General features: G+C 43.8%; 1 protein-coding gene across 1 annotated transcript in view; it reads right to left on the minus strand.

The window, feature by feature from the left end:
- slc7a14a (solute carrier family 7 member 14a) overlaps positions 1-14315 on the minus strand; it is a 20562-nt gene extending 6247 nt beyond the window's left edge. Inside the window, exons 1-6 of the mRNA XM_029650398.2 lie at positions 14195-14315; positions 7868-8213; positions 7488-7673; positions 7042-7278; positions 3281-3498; positions 1285-1431 (exon numbers count right to left, since the gene is read on the minus strand). Coding sequence (XP_029506258.2) covers positions 1285-1431; positions 3281-3498; positions 7042-7278; positions 7488-7673; positions 7868-7982 — 903 coding nt within the window. The 5' untranslated portion in view covers positions 7983-8213; positions 14195-14315. The remainder of the gene's footprint in view (positions 1-1284; positions 1432-3280; positions 3499-7041; positions 7279-7487; positions 7674-7867; positions 8214-14194) is intronic.
- Positions 14316-16437: the final 2122 nt, after the last annotated feature.

A 16437-nucleotide genomic window follows, 5' to 3' on the forward strand; every position in this document is an offset into this window, starting at 1 on the left:
TTGTATGTATGTGAGTGTGGGTGTGTGTGTGTGCGTGCGAGTGTGTGTGCATGCGCATGACTGCGCCTCTGTGATCTATGTAAACTGACGTGTGAAGTGTGAAGTCATGCAGCCATCTGTCACAGATCAGAGATAAGAGAGATTAGGATGCAGAGATTATGGAGGAAGAGCTAGACAGGAATAAAAAGGCCATCTCTTATTGACAGATCAACAACCTAAACCTAAACCAGAGATATAGAACATGTCTATATCTGAAACCATAGAGTATATAGACAGTCTATATCTTACACCATAGAGTATATAGATAGAGTCTATTTCTGAAACCATAGAGTATATAAATATAGTCTATATATTAAACCATAGATTATATAGATAGAGTCTATATCTGAAAGCACAGAGTATATTGTCTATATCTGAAACCATAGAGTATATAGTCTATATCTTAAACCATAGAGTATAAAGATATTCTATATCTTAAACCATAGAGTTTATAGTGTGTATATCTTAAACCATAGAGTATATAGATAGAGTCTATATCTGAAACCATAGAGTATATAGATAGTCTATAGTCTATATCTGAAACCATAGAGTATATAGTCTATATCTTAAACCATGGAGTATATACATAGAGTCTATATCTTAAACCATGGAGTATATAGATAGAGTCTATATCTGAAACTATAGAGTATATGGTCTATATCTTAAACCATGTAGTATATAGATAGAGTCTATATCTAAAACCATAGAGTATATAGTCTATATCTTAAACCATAGAGTATATAGTCTATATCTTAAACCATAGAGTATATAGATATAGTCTATATCTTAAACCATAGAGTATATAGATAGAGTCTATACTTTAAACCATAGAGTATATAGATAGAGTCTATATCTTAAACCATGGAGTATATAGATAGAGTCTATATCTGAAACCATAGAGTATATAGATAGAGTCTATATCTTAAACCATGGAGTATATAGATAGAGTCTATATCTGAAACCATAGAGTATATAGATAGAGTCTATATATTAAACCATAGAGTATATAGATAGTCTATAGCTGAAACCATAGAGCATATAGAGTCTATATCTTAGACCATAGAGTATATAGATAGAGTCAACCAGAAATCATTCATTCCGACAAACTCTTGAGGGCAAATGATGTAATTTGCACCGAATAGGGCATGGACATGTGTATGTGTGTGTTTGTGTATGTGTATCTGTGTGTCCGTGTGTGTGTGTGTGTGTGTGTGTGTGTGTGTGTGTGTGTGTGTGTGTACTCACAGAGACGTATGCAGTAAGGCAGGTGATGAGGGAAACAGTAATAGCATAGGGTATAGAGGTGTTGGGACTCTTGGCTTCCTCTCCTGTAGTAGCGATGATGTCAAACCCTATGAAGGCATAGAAACATGTTGCTGCTCCCTGCATCACCTGGTATAAACACACACAGGAGAGACAGTGGTTAAAGGCTGTGTTAAAACACAATCACTTTTGGCATTATGATTCCACCAACAGTTGAGCTCGAGTTAGCCACTAGTTAACAATGTTGCTATCTAAAATTAGCTAGTAAACTAGGAGAAGTTGACTAGTTGAATATCAAAATTCATTGCATATCTGCATGCCTACCCAATGTATGTGTGTAATAGCATGTGCATATGTACAGTGGGGAGAACAAGTATTTGATACACTGCCGATTTTGCAGGTTTTCCTACTTACAAAGCATGTAGAGGTCTGTAATTTTTATCATGGGTATACTTCAACTGTGAGAGACGGAATCTAAAACAAAAATCCAGAAAATCACATTGTATGATTTTTAAGTAATTCATTTGCATTTTATTGCATGACATAAGTATTTGATACATCAGAAAAGCAGGACTAAATACTTGGTACAGAAACCTTTGTTTTCAATTACAGAGATCATACGTTTCCTGTAGTTCTTGAGCCGTTTTGCACACACTGCAGCAGGGATTTTGGCCCACTCCTCCATACAGACCTTCTCCAGATCATTCAGGTTTCTGGGCTGTCGCTGGGATATACGGACTTTCAGCTACCTCCAAAGATTTTCTATTGGGTTCAGGTCTGGAGACTGGCTAGGCCACTCCAGGACCCTGAGATGCTTCTTACGGAGCCACTTCTTAGCTGCCCTGGCTGTGTGTTTCGGGTCGTTGTCATGCTGGAAGACCCAGCCACAACCAATCTTCAGTGCTCTTACTGAGGGAAGGAGGTTGTTGGCCAAGATCTCGCGATACATGGACCCATCCTCCCCTCAATACGGTGCAGTCGTCCTGTCCAGTTTTCAGAAAAGCATCCCCAAAGAATGATGTTTCCACCTCCATGCTTCACGGTTGGGATGTTGTTCTTGGGGTTGTATTCATCCTTCTTCTTCCTCCAAACACGGCGAGTAGAGTTTAGACCAAAAAGCTCTATTTTTGTCTCATCAGACCACATGACCTTCTCCCATTCCTCCTCATTCATTGGTCATTGGCAAACTTCAGACGGGCCTGGACATGCGCTGGCTTGAGCAGGGGGACCTTGCGTGCGCTGCAGGATTTTAATCCATGATGACATAGTGTGTTACTAATGGTTTTCTTTGAGACTGTGGTCCCAGCTCTCTTCAGGTCATTGACCAGGTCCTGCCGTGTAGTTCTGGGCTGATCCCTCACCTCCCTCATGATCATTGATGCCCCACGAGGTGAGATCTTGCATGGAGCCCCAGACCGAGGGTGATTGACCGTCATCTTGAACTTCTTCCATTTTCTAATAATTGCGCCAACAGTTGTTGCCTTCTCACCAAGCTGCTTGCCTATTGTCCTGTAGCCCATCCCAGCCTTGTGCAGGTCTACAATTTTATTCCAGATGTCCTTACACAGCTCTCAGGTCTTGGCCATTGTGGAGAGGTTGGAGTCTGTTTGATTGTGTGTGTGGACAGGTGTCTTTTATACAGGTAACGAGTTGAAACAGGTGCAGTTAATACAGGTAATGAGTGGAGAACAGGACTTCTTTAAAGAAAAACTAACAGGTCTGTGAGAGACGGAATTCTTACTGGTTGGTAGGTGATCAAATACTTATGTCATGCAATAAAATTATAATTAATTATTTAAAAATCATACAATGTGATTTTCTGGATTTGTGTTTTAGATTCCGTCTTTCACAGTTGAAGTGCACCTATGACAAAAATTACAGACCTCTATATGCTTTGTAAGTAGGAAAACCTACAAAATCGGCAGTGTATCAAATACTTGTTCTCCCCACTGTATATAAGTCTGTATGTGTTTCTCACCCCTGACCACCCGAAGGGTAAGAACCTTCCATCGTCCCAGTTGTGTCCGTTAACGAAGAAGAGTCCGGCCACCATCATGAAGACCCACACCATCAGGTTGATCACATTCAACACATTATTAAACCCTACTGAGTTCTTCACCCCCAGGGCCACGATCACTGTCACTATTACTGCTATCAGCAGGGCCAGGAGGTCTGGGTACGACTGCTCTCCTTTACCTAGAGAGGAAGCGGAGGGAGGGGAGGAAGGAGGGAGGGAGGGAGGGAAAGAGTGGGGGGGGGCAGAGGGGAGAGGGAGGGGGGAAGGGAGAGAGCGAGTTGGAGCAGAGGGGAGAGCGAGGGAGAGAGGGATGGGGAGGAGTAATGAGGGAGGGAGGGAGGGAGGGGGAGGGAGGGAGGGAGGGAGGGAGATACACCCCCCGAGAGGTAAGGTAAACATACATTTTTTATTTAAACTTGATTTAACCAGGAAAAGCCCATTGAAACCCAGAGTCTCTTTTTCAAGGGAGACCTGGCCAAGAAGGCAGAAACAATCATTACATTACATAATTAAAACATACAACAATACAATACAACAACATGATCCAGCCTAACAAAAGCATTTTACACTACTCAGTAGCAGAGTCTCATAAAGAAAATGCATTAATTCAGTAACTAACATATCTAGATGAAGCATGGATTGTAGACTATTCCGTGCCTCTGGTGCACAAGACGAGAAGGCAGTCTTGCATAATACTGTAAATGTCCTGGGGACTTTAAGTAGCAACCACCAAGCAGACCGGGTATGGTAACTGCTGGTGGTGAAGGAGACCAGACTAAAAGTGTTTGTAGATGAACACATACAAATGTAGCTTTCTGAGCATGTAAGCAACCTACCATCTGCATGCATATAAAACAAGTCACCATAATCAATTACAGAGAGAAAGGTGGCCTGAACAAGCTTCTTTCTAGCCATAAATCGGAAGCAAGCCTCATTACCAAAATAAAAACCCAAGATTATCCATATGAACTTTAAAGGACAACTTGTCATCCAACCATATACCTAGGTATTTGTAGGATGACACTTTTTCAATGGATAAGTCACCAGATGTGGCAATGCTCACCTTCTCTGGCTGAGTGCGAGCTCTGATAAAGGTCATTCATTTAGTTTTTTTGTATATTGAAGACAAGTTTGAGACCATAAAGGGAGGCCTGCAGTGACTGAAAAGCAGTCTGGAGCTCTTCAACAGCCTGAACCAGAGAAGGAGCACATGAATATATGACTGTATCATCTGCATATAGATGTAACTTTGCTGGTTGCATCCCATTTCCCAAATCATTAAAACAAATTGAGAACAACACAGGAGCTAAAATGGAACCCTGGGGCACACGTCTATTAATCTCAAGAAAGCTAGACTTGTGACTGTCAGTATATACATATTGTGTTCTACCAGAAAGATAGTTCTTAAACCAATTTACTGCCCCTTCACTGAGACCAATGTTACTGAGTCTAGCTAGCAACATGGTCAACTGAATCAAATGCCTTTGATATATCAACAAACAGAGCAGCACAATGCTGCATTTTATCAAGTGCATTTATGAGGTAATTTGCCACTTCTATAGCTGTAGTTGTGGTGCTGTGCCCCATTCTAAAGCCAGACTGAACCCCTCTTAGGGCTGTTGCGGTGACCATATTACCGCCACACCGGTGGTCACGAGTCATGAAGGCAGTCAAATTCCACAAGACCGTTTAGTCAGGGTAATTAGTCTTCTCCAAGCTCTGATGTTGCTGATGGTCATTAGTAGCCTACCAAACTTACTAACTATCTGGTACTCAGCACTCTATTGTCCCTGTAATCACTCTGACAATAATGCAAATGTATTCGAAAATGTAATCAAACACTTCATGAGAGCCCATGAGCTCATGTTGCGCAACATTTCTATAGGCTATGCAAATGCAGTAGAAAACAGAGTGATGGCCTCTATTAAAAAGAGTAGGATCCCATCAGATTTCTATAGGCTAGGCCTACTATATTTATTTCTGAACTTTACTAATATTAAGCACATTGCTTCTCTTTACAACAGGAGTATAGCCCACCTGGCTGGCATGAAAATAAACCATGGGGAAAGTGTCCTCCATTCGCTATATAACTGTATATATGACATATTTTTCCCGCTGACCCTTTTTCGGTACAGGGTAAGCGGGAAAGTTAATCCAATATGCACCTCAGAATTGGATAAGGACGCTCGCAGTTGTGCCCCTGATGTGCTTAACTTCACTTGTAGCCTGTGAGAAAGACCCGATCACGTGATGGAGAGCCGTGTGAGTGAGAGATGCTTCGGATTGCACACTCAGGGAGAAGGGCACAACGCAGCACTCCGGGCCGCAAAAGCCATGGATTTGTTTAGGGTGCATTATGGCCACAAAGGGTATGCCGTCGTGAAATTCAAGGCATTATTAAGTGCTGGTCAAATTGTGAATGAGAGACTGATTAAGTGTGTACAGCCTGCGCAAAAAAAACAAAGCAGAGCTCATGCCTTTCAAGCGACTTTTGTCAAATCTTCATTTGAGTCACATCATGCAGCCTTAGAATGTATTAAAAATCAGAACATACAGCCCAACATTTGTATCACAACTAAAGGTACATAAATAACTCTAAATTAAGCATATAGGAGGACCTGTTTCTTTGTTAACCGCTCAACATATGTGCACTCCCTCAAATTGTTTGGGAGTTTAGAGATAGGACGATAGTTATTAGATCTGAGGGATCTCCACCCTTTAGCAGTGGGAGGACATGAGCTGATTTCCAAATGGTGGGAATGGAATTGGTCAAGAGACTCAAGTTGAAAATGTGAGCCACAGGTTCAGTAATAATACCAGCTGCTATCTTTAAGAGGTAGGGGCCCAGGTTGTCTGGACCTGCAGACGTTTTAGTGTCTATTGCCTCTAGTGCTTTATAGACCTCAGCATAAGAAACAGGCTAAAATGGATTCACACGAGGGCTTATATAATAGTTGACTGTAACAGGGCTTACATTAGATGCCTGGGCCCCACTATTATCAAAAACTGAACCAGCAGAAAACACACTGTCAGCATGAAAGCACACTGTCAACAGTCATGCACCGTGCCAACAGTGTGTGAGTGTGTGTGTGTGTGCGCGCATGTGTGTGAGCAGAGGGAATGGATGGCAGGCTAGATGGCCAGTTGTTGGAAAGTTCCCATTTCCTTTTCCTGTCAGATAGATTTTGTCTCCCTCTGTCTGTTTCCACAGTTCCTAGGCTGTCACACAACTGTCACAACCCTGTAGCATAACCCTCGCTACAATCCACAAACAGAAAAACTATCACAACCCGGTAGCATAACCCTCGCTACAATCCACAAACAGAAAAACTATCACAACCCTGTAGCATAACCCTCGCTACAATCCACAAACAGAAAAACTGTCACAACCCTGTAGCATAACCCTCGCTACAATCCACAAACAGAAAAAGTAGTGATCATCTGTTTTGTTGAGGAATGAGCTTTCACTGTCTGTTTCTATACTGCTAGCCACTCTAGACATCAGGCTCACATTCAGGAAGGTGAACCTTACTGACTTGTATTATTACTCTAACTGTCAGAAAGGCATGGCTGTTCAACGCACTACATTTCTACGCTGGACACAGCCCAGGTCTCAGGGAAGATTATGTCACAGCTACTGGAAACACCACACACACCCACACAGATATACAGCACACACCCTCCTCCCTTCTCCACCCCTCTCCTCCCCCCTCCAGACTCACCCAGGCCGTTGAGTGTTCCGATGTGTGTAGTCATAAACGTAGAGATGCTTTTATTGGCTAGTGAGTCCGCCATGCTGCTGAGAGCCGACGCCCCCGCGGCTGTGCCAATCAAGTACTCCAGGATCAGGTTCCAGCCAATGAAAAAGGCCACACACTCCCCCACTGTCACGTAGCTGTAGGTGTAGGCTGAGCCTGTTGTCTTGGGAACGCGAACCCCAAATTCAGCATAACACACTCCTGAAGGGGAGACGCACAAATATCATGTACAGTAGCTATGTGTGTGTGTGTGTGTGTGTCTGTGTGTGCACGTGTGCGTGTGTGTATGTGCGTGTGTGTGTGCACGTGTGCGTGTGTGCGTGTGCACGTGTGCGTGTGTGTGTGTGTGTGCACGTGTGTGTGTGCACGTGTGTGTGTGTGTGCGCGTGTGCGTGTGTGTGCGTGTGTACCTGACAGTATAGAGGCGACAGCAGCGATGATGAAGGAGACGATGACGCCAGGTCCGGCCATCTCCTTAGCAACCAGCCCAGAGACCACGTACATCCCCGTGCCAACGCAGCTGCCCACCCCTAGTGACACCAGGTCTACCGTGGACAACACCCTCGCTAGTTTGGTGCCATGGCTGCTGGTACCACCTGTACACACACACTGACATTAGCATACAAACACACACCTTAACATAAAACACACATTAATATAACCCACACACATATATCTACACATACTGTATACCCACACATATACCCCCCCCCCCCACACACACACACACACACACACACACATTCCCACCTTCATTCACGCCCCTAGAGGCCCCCCTGTAAACACCTACCTGTCCCAGAGTCCAACATGCTCTCTACTGGTTTGGTCCTGAGGACTCTGGAGGTGAAGGAGTGCCATCCTGCCCGCCACTGGACACGCTGCAGCTTACCACGCAGACCTGACATACTGAGGTCACAGGTCAGTGGTTAGAGGTCAAGTGTCAAGAGAGGGCTTCAGCTTTTGACGGTCACTTTTTCCACTCTCGAATATAACGCTTATCCTTGTGAAGACGGGCGGAGTGGTAGAGATGATGGGAGGAAGAAAGTGTCTTCTCTCTGGTAGTCAGGTGAGGGGGGGGGGTGTCAGCAGTTCCTCATGGTGATATAGAAGTGTTGTCTGTTGTCTAAGGTGTCAATCTGTAACAGAAAACCCTATGTTTTTACACGTACAGTACAATACAGCTGACAACATATGACACCATGTCGGTGTCTTGTCCACAGCTGTTTGACAGTTACAGTCACATTGGGGAAGATATGACTGGTTATCCATCATTTACTGTAAACACACACCACATACACACACATACACACACATACACACAGCGACATGTGTGTTCCAGAATGAGTTTCTACCTGAAAACAGAGAGCTAATTATCAGATGGTCCTTGTAAACCTGTTGTTATAGCAACCATCTCATTACACCACGCCAAATATGACAGTTCATATCCGTCTGTATGTGTATGTGTGTGTGTACATGCGTGTGTTCCAGATGACTGTGTTGTGTTGTAACTTCCTGAGTCATCATCACTTCCTGATTAGATCTGACCTGAGAGCTGATGGACTGTAAGGACTCAACTCCTCCACTCGCCCCAATCTGACAGAACACATTGTTCTGTTACAGACCCACACAAGCACACACAATATAATTACAGCCATAGACAAATAATTACAGGGTTGTGCGTCCCAAATGGCACACTATTCCCGATATAGTGCCCTACCTTAGTCCAGAGTACTGGTCAAAAGTAGAGCCCTATAGAGGGAACAGGGCTCTATTTGAGACATAGTCAAGGATTCAACCTTCGATCAACCAATCCCCTGTCCTCCGCCCAGTTAGTGAATGACTGCACTCATAGAAGATGATTGAGTAAAACCATCTGGTCTAAAGTGAAGTTAATACACAGTCAGTATGTGCGTCCCGGGTAGGTAAATAACCTGCTCTGATGACTGCTATTACTGACAACCTCTTTCCATCTTTCAATGAGCTTTCTCTTTCTCTATTTATTTCTCTATTATTCCCCCTCTGTCTGCACTCAGGAAGAGAAGTCATTTATGTAAAGTGGGCCAACGCACCTCTCAATCATCGAGCACTACTCAATCATCGAACACACACACCCACACACACACACACACACACACACACACACACACTACACACACACGCCTCTCAGTTATCAACCACTTAAAAGAGGCCTGCAATTACCCAGCTGTTTAACCACAGTGGTTGTATGAGTGTGTGTGTGTGTGTGTGTGTGCGTGTGCGTGCGCACGTGTGTATGTGTGTGTGTGTATGCGTTTCAGTTTAACCACAAAGCAAGGCACAATACAGGAGAGAGGTGGGCATGGCAGCTATTGTCTCTGCAGAGTGTGGATAATAGAACATAAAGGATAAGAGAGGAGGGATGATGACGGAGGGATGAGCAGCAGACTGATAAAACAGCTCATCTGTTCCCATCAGACACAGTATTGATCTCAAACACAATGCAATAGGATCTGTCCACCCTAACTAGAAGAACAGGTGTAAACAGCCCATTACAATGTCCAGCCGTCCTCTGCCTTTCGATCGGTCTTTCTGTCCATCCATCTGTCTGCCATCTGGTTTCCTAGTCATCCACCATAATAATAAATGATTGTTATTCAATCGGCCAATCAATGAGCATGATTCGTTGTTGTAAGAGAGTGGTTAGCTGTGTGTTCCAGCCAACATTACTGTATGTCTGACTGACAGAACGTACATCCTGATTCAGCTTCTGGAACTCAGTACCTTAATAAAGCTAAGAAGCGTCATTCAGTCCAATCTGGCAACCGATTCAGTCCAATCTGGCAACCGATTCAGTCCAATCTGGCAACCGGCAATGTTCTGATATGGCAATCACTGGACTTCTGAGTAGATCAGAGTCAGAGAGCGGGTATGTCATCATTGGGTATAGGACCTGACAATAGAAATGTTCTCTCTCTCTTCCTTTCTTTCAGTCTCTCTTTCTCTCTCCAATGCTGAGTTCAAGAGTGTAGTGAGAGTGTGAAAGACAGCGGGAACGCAGCCCTCCATCTCTCTCTCTCCTCTTTCCCCCTCTCTCTCTCCCCCTCTCTCTCATTTCTCTGTCCCTCTATATCTGTGTTCCTTTGGATGGCCTTGTATTTGATAACCATGGTAACCATATTGCCAAACTGTGAAACATAATTGAAAGGATTGGTAACCACACCAATACGCTGTACACATCCCTAGGGCCCAGAATTGATCCCGACCACATGGCCTGATCTGGTCTTCCTCTCCTCTCCCCAGTAGAGAGGATGAGACAAAAGAAGAGGAGGAGAGGAGAGTAATTATTTTAAACTACAGTTAAAGTCTGCCCATTCATTTCCTTTCATTACACATGCAGTAAGATCACAGAGATAACAGTATAATGAGAACAAACACCTCCCACACTTGACCCCCCCCCCTCTCTCTCCCCCTTTCGCTGTCTATCTCTCTATATATTTACGTGGCCTGTTGTCTGGTAGGGGGTGTGCTGCTGATGACGGAGATGCAGATGCTCTGTGATGTGTGTGTGTGTGTGTGTGTGTGTGTGTGTGTGTGTGTGTGTGTGTGTGTGTGTGTGTGTGTGGAGGTGATTGTATTAGCTTTTATGCACAGACAGGCTCTGTGACGTCAGTGAGGCTATCTCCCATTCACAAACCAAATCAGGTTGTGTGTGTTCTTGTGAGAGGGTGAGTCACACATGAAATAGAACAAGGGTTATGAGATCATCTATACACACACACACACACACACACACAACAATCTATCAAGCAATTAAGCAAAGGGCACTTTGCGCAAACAAACATTTAGATATAAACAAACACACAGTATAAGGGAACACAAAACACACACACACACACACACACACACACACACACACACACACACACACACACACACACACACACACACACACACACACACACACACACACACACACACACACACGCACACACACAGCTGCAACCTGTGGCTCAATGATGTTTCATCATTACACATTACACACACATACAAGCACACACCTGTTGACAGAAGGATTGATCTAAATCCATTACAAACAAGCTTATAGGGAGCAGTCGATGTTACTCCCCGTGACATCTAGCCATGACAGGAGGGGAATTATTGAACTGGTATCCCCATCAGGGTTAAACTCATCTTGTGATCTTCCTTGTCATGACGGGAATGTAGCCAAACTAATACAACATAACAGGCATAACTATTATCAAGACTTCATCAACACCATATTTTAGCAATAAGGCCCCGAGGGGATGGGGTATATGGCCAGTACACCACGGCTAAATGCTGTTCTTAAGCACAACTCAACTCAGAGTGCCTGGATACAGCCCTTAGCCTTGGTATATTGGTCATATACCACAAATCCCCGAGGTGCCTTATTGCTATTATAAACTGATTACCAACGTAATTAGAGCAGCAAAAATACATGTTTTGTCTTATCCGTGGTATACGGTCTGATATACCACAGCTGTCAGCCAATCAGCATTCAGGGCTTGAACCACCCAGTTAATAATTCCTGTTAATGACTGCTGCTTTCAGCACCACGGCCAGCACCACACAGATGGAAGGAGAGAGCAGAGAGAAGGGGAGTGGGTGAGGAAGAGAGGTAGAGGAAGAAAAGGAACATGGGGAGGAATGGGTGATGGAGAGAGAGCGAGAGAGAGGCAGGGAGAGAGAGAGAGACAACTCTCATGACATGTCATTAGAGAGTAGCTTGTTCTCGGGCTCCAGGCTCTCTAACACACAGACCTGTCTCAACATCTCAGTGTGTGCATGTGTGTGTGTGTGTGTGTGTGTGTGTGTTTAAACCTCAGCCCTAAATAATTGAAATCAGTGTTTCCAGCTTTTGGCTTCTCAGACAGAGAGAGAGAGAGAGAGGAATGTGTGTGAAGGCTCTGATGACAATACTGCAGTTTCAGAGCTCTCTTTGATCCCTCTCTCTTTCTCTCTCTCTACCATCTATTTCATGCTCAAACCCAGAGAGGATGGAAAGTCATAACACAATAATATACAATAACTACCCTACCCTCACCAACCTTACCCTACACTACCCTAACCAACCTTATCCTACCCTACCTTACCCAACCTTACTCTACCCTAACCAACCTTATCCTACCATAGCCAACCTTATCCTACCCTAACCAACCTTATCCTACCCTAGCCAACCTTATCCTACCCTAACCAACCCTATCCTACCCTCACCAACCTTATCCTACCCTAACAAACCTTATCCTACACTACCCTAACCAACCTTACCCTACACTACCCTAACCAACCTTATCCTACCCTACCTTACCCAACCTTACTCTACCCTAACCAACCTTATCCTACCCTAACCAACCCTATCCTACCCTCGCAGACCTTATCCTACCCTAACCAACCTTATCCTACCCTACCCGAACCAACCTTATCTCACCCTACCCTAACCAAACTTATCCTACCCTACCTTACCCTACCCTAACCAACCTTATCCTACCCTAACCAACCATATTCTACCCTAACCAACCTTATCCTACCCTAACCAACCTTATCCTACCCTAACCAACCTTATCCTACCCTACCCTAACCAACCTTATCCCACCCTACCCTAACAAAACATATCCTTCCCTACCTTACCCTACCCTAACCAACCTTATCCTACCCTAACCAACCCTATTCTACCCTAACCAACCTTATCCTACCCTAACCAAACTTATCCTACCTTAACCAACCTTATCCTACACTACCCTAACCAACCTTATCCTACCCTACCTTACCCAACCTTACCCAACCTTATCCTAACCTAACCAACCTTTTCCTACCCTAACCAACCTTATCCTACCCTAACCAACCCTATCCTACCCTACCCAACCCTACCCAAACCATAATCCTACCCTACCCAACCTTATCCTACCTTAACCAACCTTATCTCACCCTACTCTAACCAACCTTATCCTACCCTACCCAAACCTTAATCCTACCCTAACAAACCTTATCCTACCCTACCCAAACCTTAATCCTACCCTAACAAACCTTATCCTACCCTACCCAAACCTTAATCCTACCCTAACAAACCTTATCCTATCCTATCCTACCCTACCCAAACCATAATCCTACCCTGCCCCAACCTTATCCTACCCTAACCAACCTTATCTCACCCTACCCTACCCAAACCTTATCCTACCTTAACCAACCTTATCCTACCCTACCCGAACCTTATCCTACCCTAACAAACCTTATCTTACCCTACCCTAACCAACCTTATCCTACTCTAACAAACCTTATCCTACACTACCCTAACCAACCTTATTCTACCCTAACCAACCTTATCCCACCCTACCCTAACCAACATTGTCCTACCCTAACCAACCTTATTCCACACTACCCTAACCAACCCTACACTACCCTATCCTACCCGATCCTTCCCGATCTTATGCTATACTAAACGAGGTGTACCTCCCAACAAATCTGCTCCCAAGAGTTTCCCCAACAGCACAAGTTCAGATGTAGCCCCCCCCCCCTCCACACGCAGCTATCATCTATAGAAAAAGACAGACTGATTCTTGCAGAGGATCGGCGTGCACCCTACACACGCAGACATGATGCTATAAATCTGATGATAAGCATCCATTTCGTACAGTCTCTCTCACTCACACACACACACACAGCAGAGGGTAGCCTTATATCTATCTAGAGGTCCTTCTATGATAAAATAGCGATCAGATGACATGCAGCCTTCTACGTGATGATATCAGGCAGATTTCAACATTTACTCTTGCTGTTGATAAACAAATACCTTTATGTCGGGTAATGTAATAAGAAATAGTTTCTTCCTCTCCTCTCTCTGCTGGAGTCTACTGCAGCTGCAACAGGGATGCGAGTTCCCACCCCGAACACATACACATGCACACGCACATGCACGCCGAGCAGGTGTGACTCAAGAAGGAAACATTTTATCATCAAACAACAACGCGATCAACTGCAGGACACACATACACACCGCGGGTCGAATACGCCATTTTTAACACACACATAAACAATGACGACACAGACAGAGAGGGTGAGAGTGGGACAGAGATGGAGAGAAAGGACGAAAAATTTCACTTACGTATTCTACCGTGATCCTGGCAGATTAGAGGATGCTCGCTCTCCTCCGGAAAGGCTCGAGCTCCATGTCGGTTGCTGCAGTCTCTCTCTCTCGCTCTCTCTCTCTCTCGCTCTCTCTCTCTCTCTCTCTCGCTCTCTCTCTCTCTCTCTCTCTCGCTCGCTCTCTCTCTCTCTCTCTTTCTCGCTCTCTCTGCTTCCCCCTCTCCCTTCTGCTTTTCTCTCTTCTCCTTCTCTCTCTTCAGCAGCAGCAGCATCTCGCGCATCACCAGGAGGCGGTGGGAGGCGAGAGCCTTTTAAATAATTCAGAAACCTGCTTACACCACGTGACCAGTAATCTATTATTTAGTAATACACCCCTCCCCTCCCGCAGCAGAATGGCACTTCGTGACGTCACTTTCGTCCTCTGAAGCGGGTCGCGGTTCCTCTGTTCAATAGCCTATCAACGGAGAGCTCTTGTTTAGGCAGGCCTACTGAATTTTATCAAGTATTTTTTGATATACTAAAAGCTCCATTGATAGATTGTTTTAACTACTATAGAAATGGTAGTCTGTCAGGTTCTCATCAGGAAGATCTGATTTCTCTATTGTTAAAACAAGACCCATATGGCAAATATAAAGACCCAGTCTATCTAAAAAACTGGAGGCCCCTTACACTTCAATGTTGTGATGCAAAAATACTAGCAAAATGCATAGCGCTCCGAATTAAAAGGTTTTTTATCAGGTTTATCCTTATCAGACAGTTTTTTTTTTTACATGGACGATACATTGGAGATAATATACGACAACTACTAGAAATAATAGAATATCATGAAACATATAAGAAGCCAAGAATTATATTTAAAGTGGATTTTGAAAAGGCATTTGATAAAGTGAGACTGGATTTTATTTATAAATGCCTGGATTTTTTCTATTTCAGTAATTCTCTTATAAAATGGGTAAAAATAATGTATAGAAAACCCCAGGTGTAAAATAGTAAATAGCAGCTACTTCTCAGAGTTTTGAATTGTCAAGAGGAGTTAAAGAAGGGTGTCCGCTGTCATCATATCTATTAGTTATGGCCATCGAAATACTAGCTATTAAAATCAGATCCAATAACAACATTAGAGGACTAGAAATCCAAGGCTTAAAAACAAAAGGTGTCCATGTATGCCAACAACTCAAGTATTATATTAAGTCCGCAAGCTAGATCCCTGCAATGTCTCAGTGAAGATTGTCACGCCCTGACCTTAGAGAGACGTTTTATTTCTCTGTTTGGTTAGGTCAGGGTGTGATGTGGCCTGGGCATTCTATGTTTTGTTTTCTATGTTTCTTTATTTCTATGTTTTGGCCGGGTATGGTTCTCAATCAGAGACAGCTGTCTATCGTTGTCTCTGATTGGGAATCATACTTAGGTATCCCTTTTCCCCTCCTTTCAGGGTGGCTAGTTGACTTTTGTTAGTGGCACTATAGCCCTGTAACCTTCACGGTTGTTTCTCCGTTTGTTGTTTTGTTGGCGACATCATTGTAATAAAAGGAAAATGTACGCTCACCACGCTGCACTTTGGTCCACTTCTTTCGACGGCCGTGACAAAGATCTAGATAACTTTTCAGTACTCTCTGGACTAAAACATAATTATGATAAGTGTACAATATTACGTATTGGATCCTTACAAAAATACAACTTTTACATTACCCTGCAGTTTACCTGTCACATGGGCTGATGGTGAAGTAGACATACTCGGTATTCATATCAGAAAAGATATAAATAATCTCTCCACAAGGAATTTCAATAGAAAACCTGTAAAAATAGACAAGATCCTGCAACCAATATCTGTCTATTTATGGAAAAATTGCCCTGATTAACTCCTTAGTCATATCTCAGTTTACTCACTTACTTATTGCACTGCCTACTCCTGATGATTCGTTTTTCAAATCATATGAGCAAAACACATTTAGCTTTATCTAGGATTGTCGGTTCCTCTCCTTGTTCGGGCGGCGTTCGGCGGTCAACGTCACCGGTCTTCTAGCCATCGCCGATCCACCTTTCATTTTCCATTTGTTTTCTCTTGTTTTCCCACACACCTGGTTTTCATTCCCTCATTACTTGTCGTGTATTTAACCCTCTGTTCCCCCCCATGTCTGTGTGTGTAATTGTTCGTTACGTTTATTGTGTGACGCGTCAGGCTGGTTTATTCCGGGTATTGTTTTGAACCCGTGGTAATTGTATTGTTGTACATTATTTGTGTGACCAGAGCGTTATTCGCTT

Source organism: Oncorhynchus nerka, linkage group LG2 (genome assembly GCF_034236695.1).
Source record: "Oncorhynchus nerka isolate Pitt River linkage group LG2, Oner_Uvic_2.0, whole genome shotgun sequence".
Taxonomy (NCBI): Eukaryota; Metazoa; Chordata; class Actinopteri; order Salmoniformes; family Salmonidae; genus Oncorhynchus; species Oncorhynchus nerka.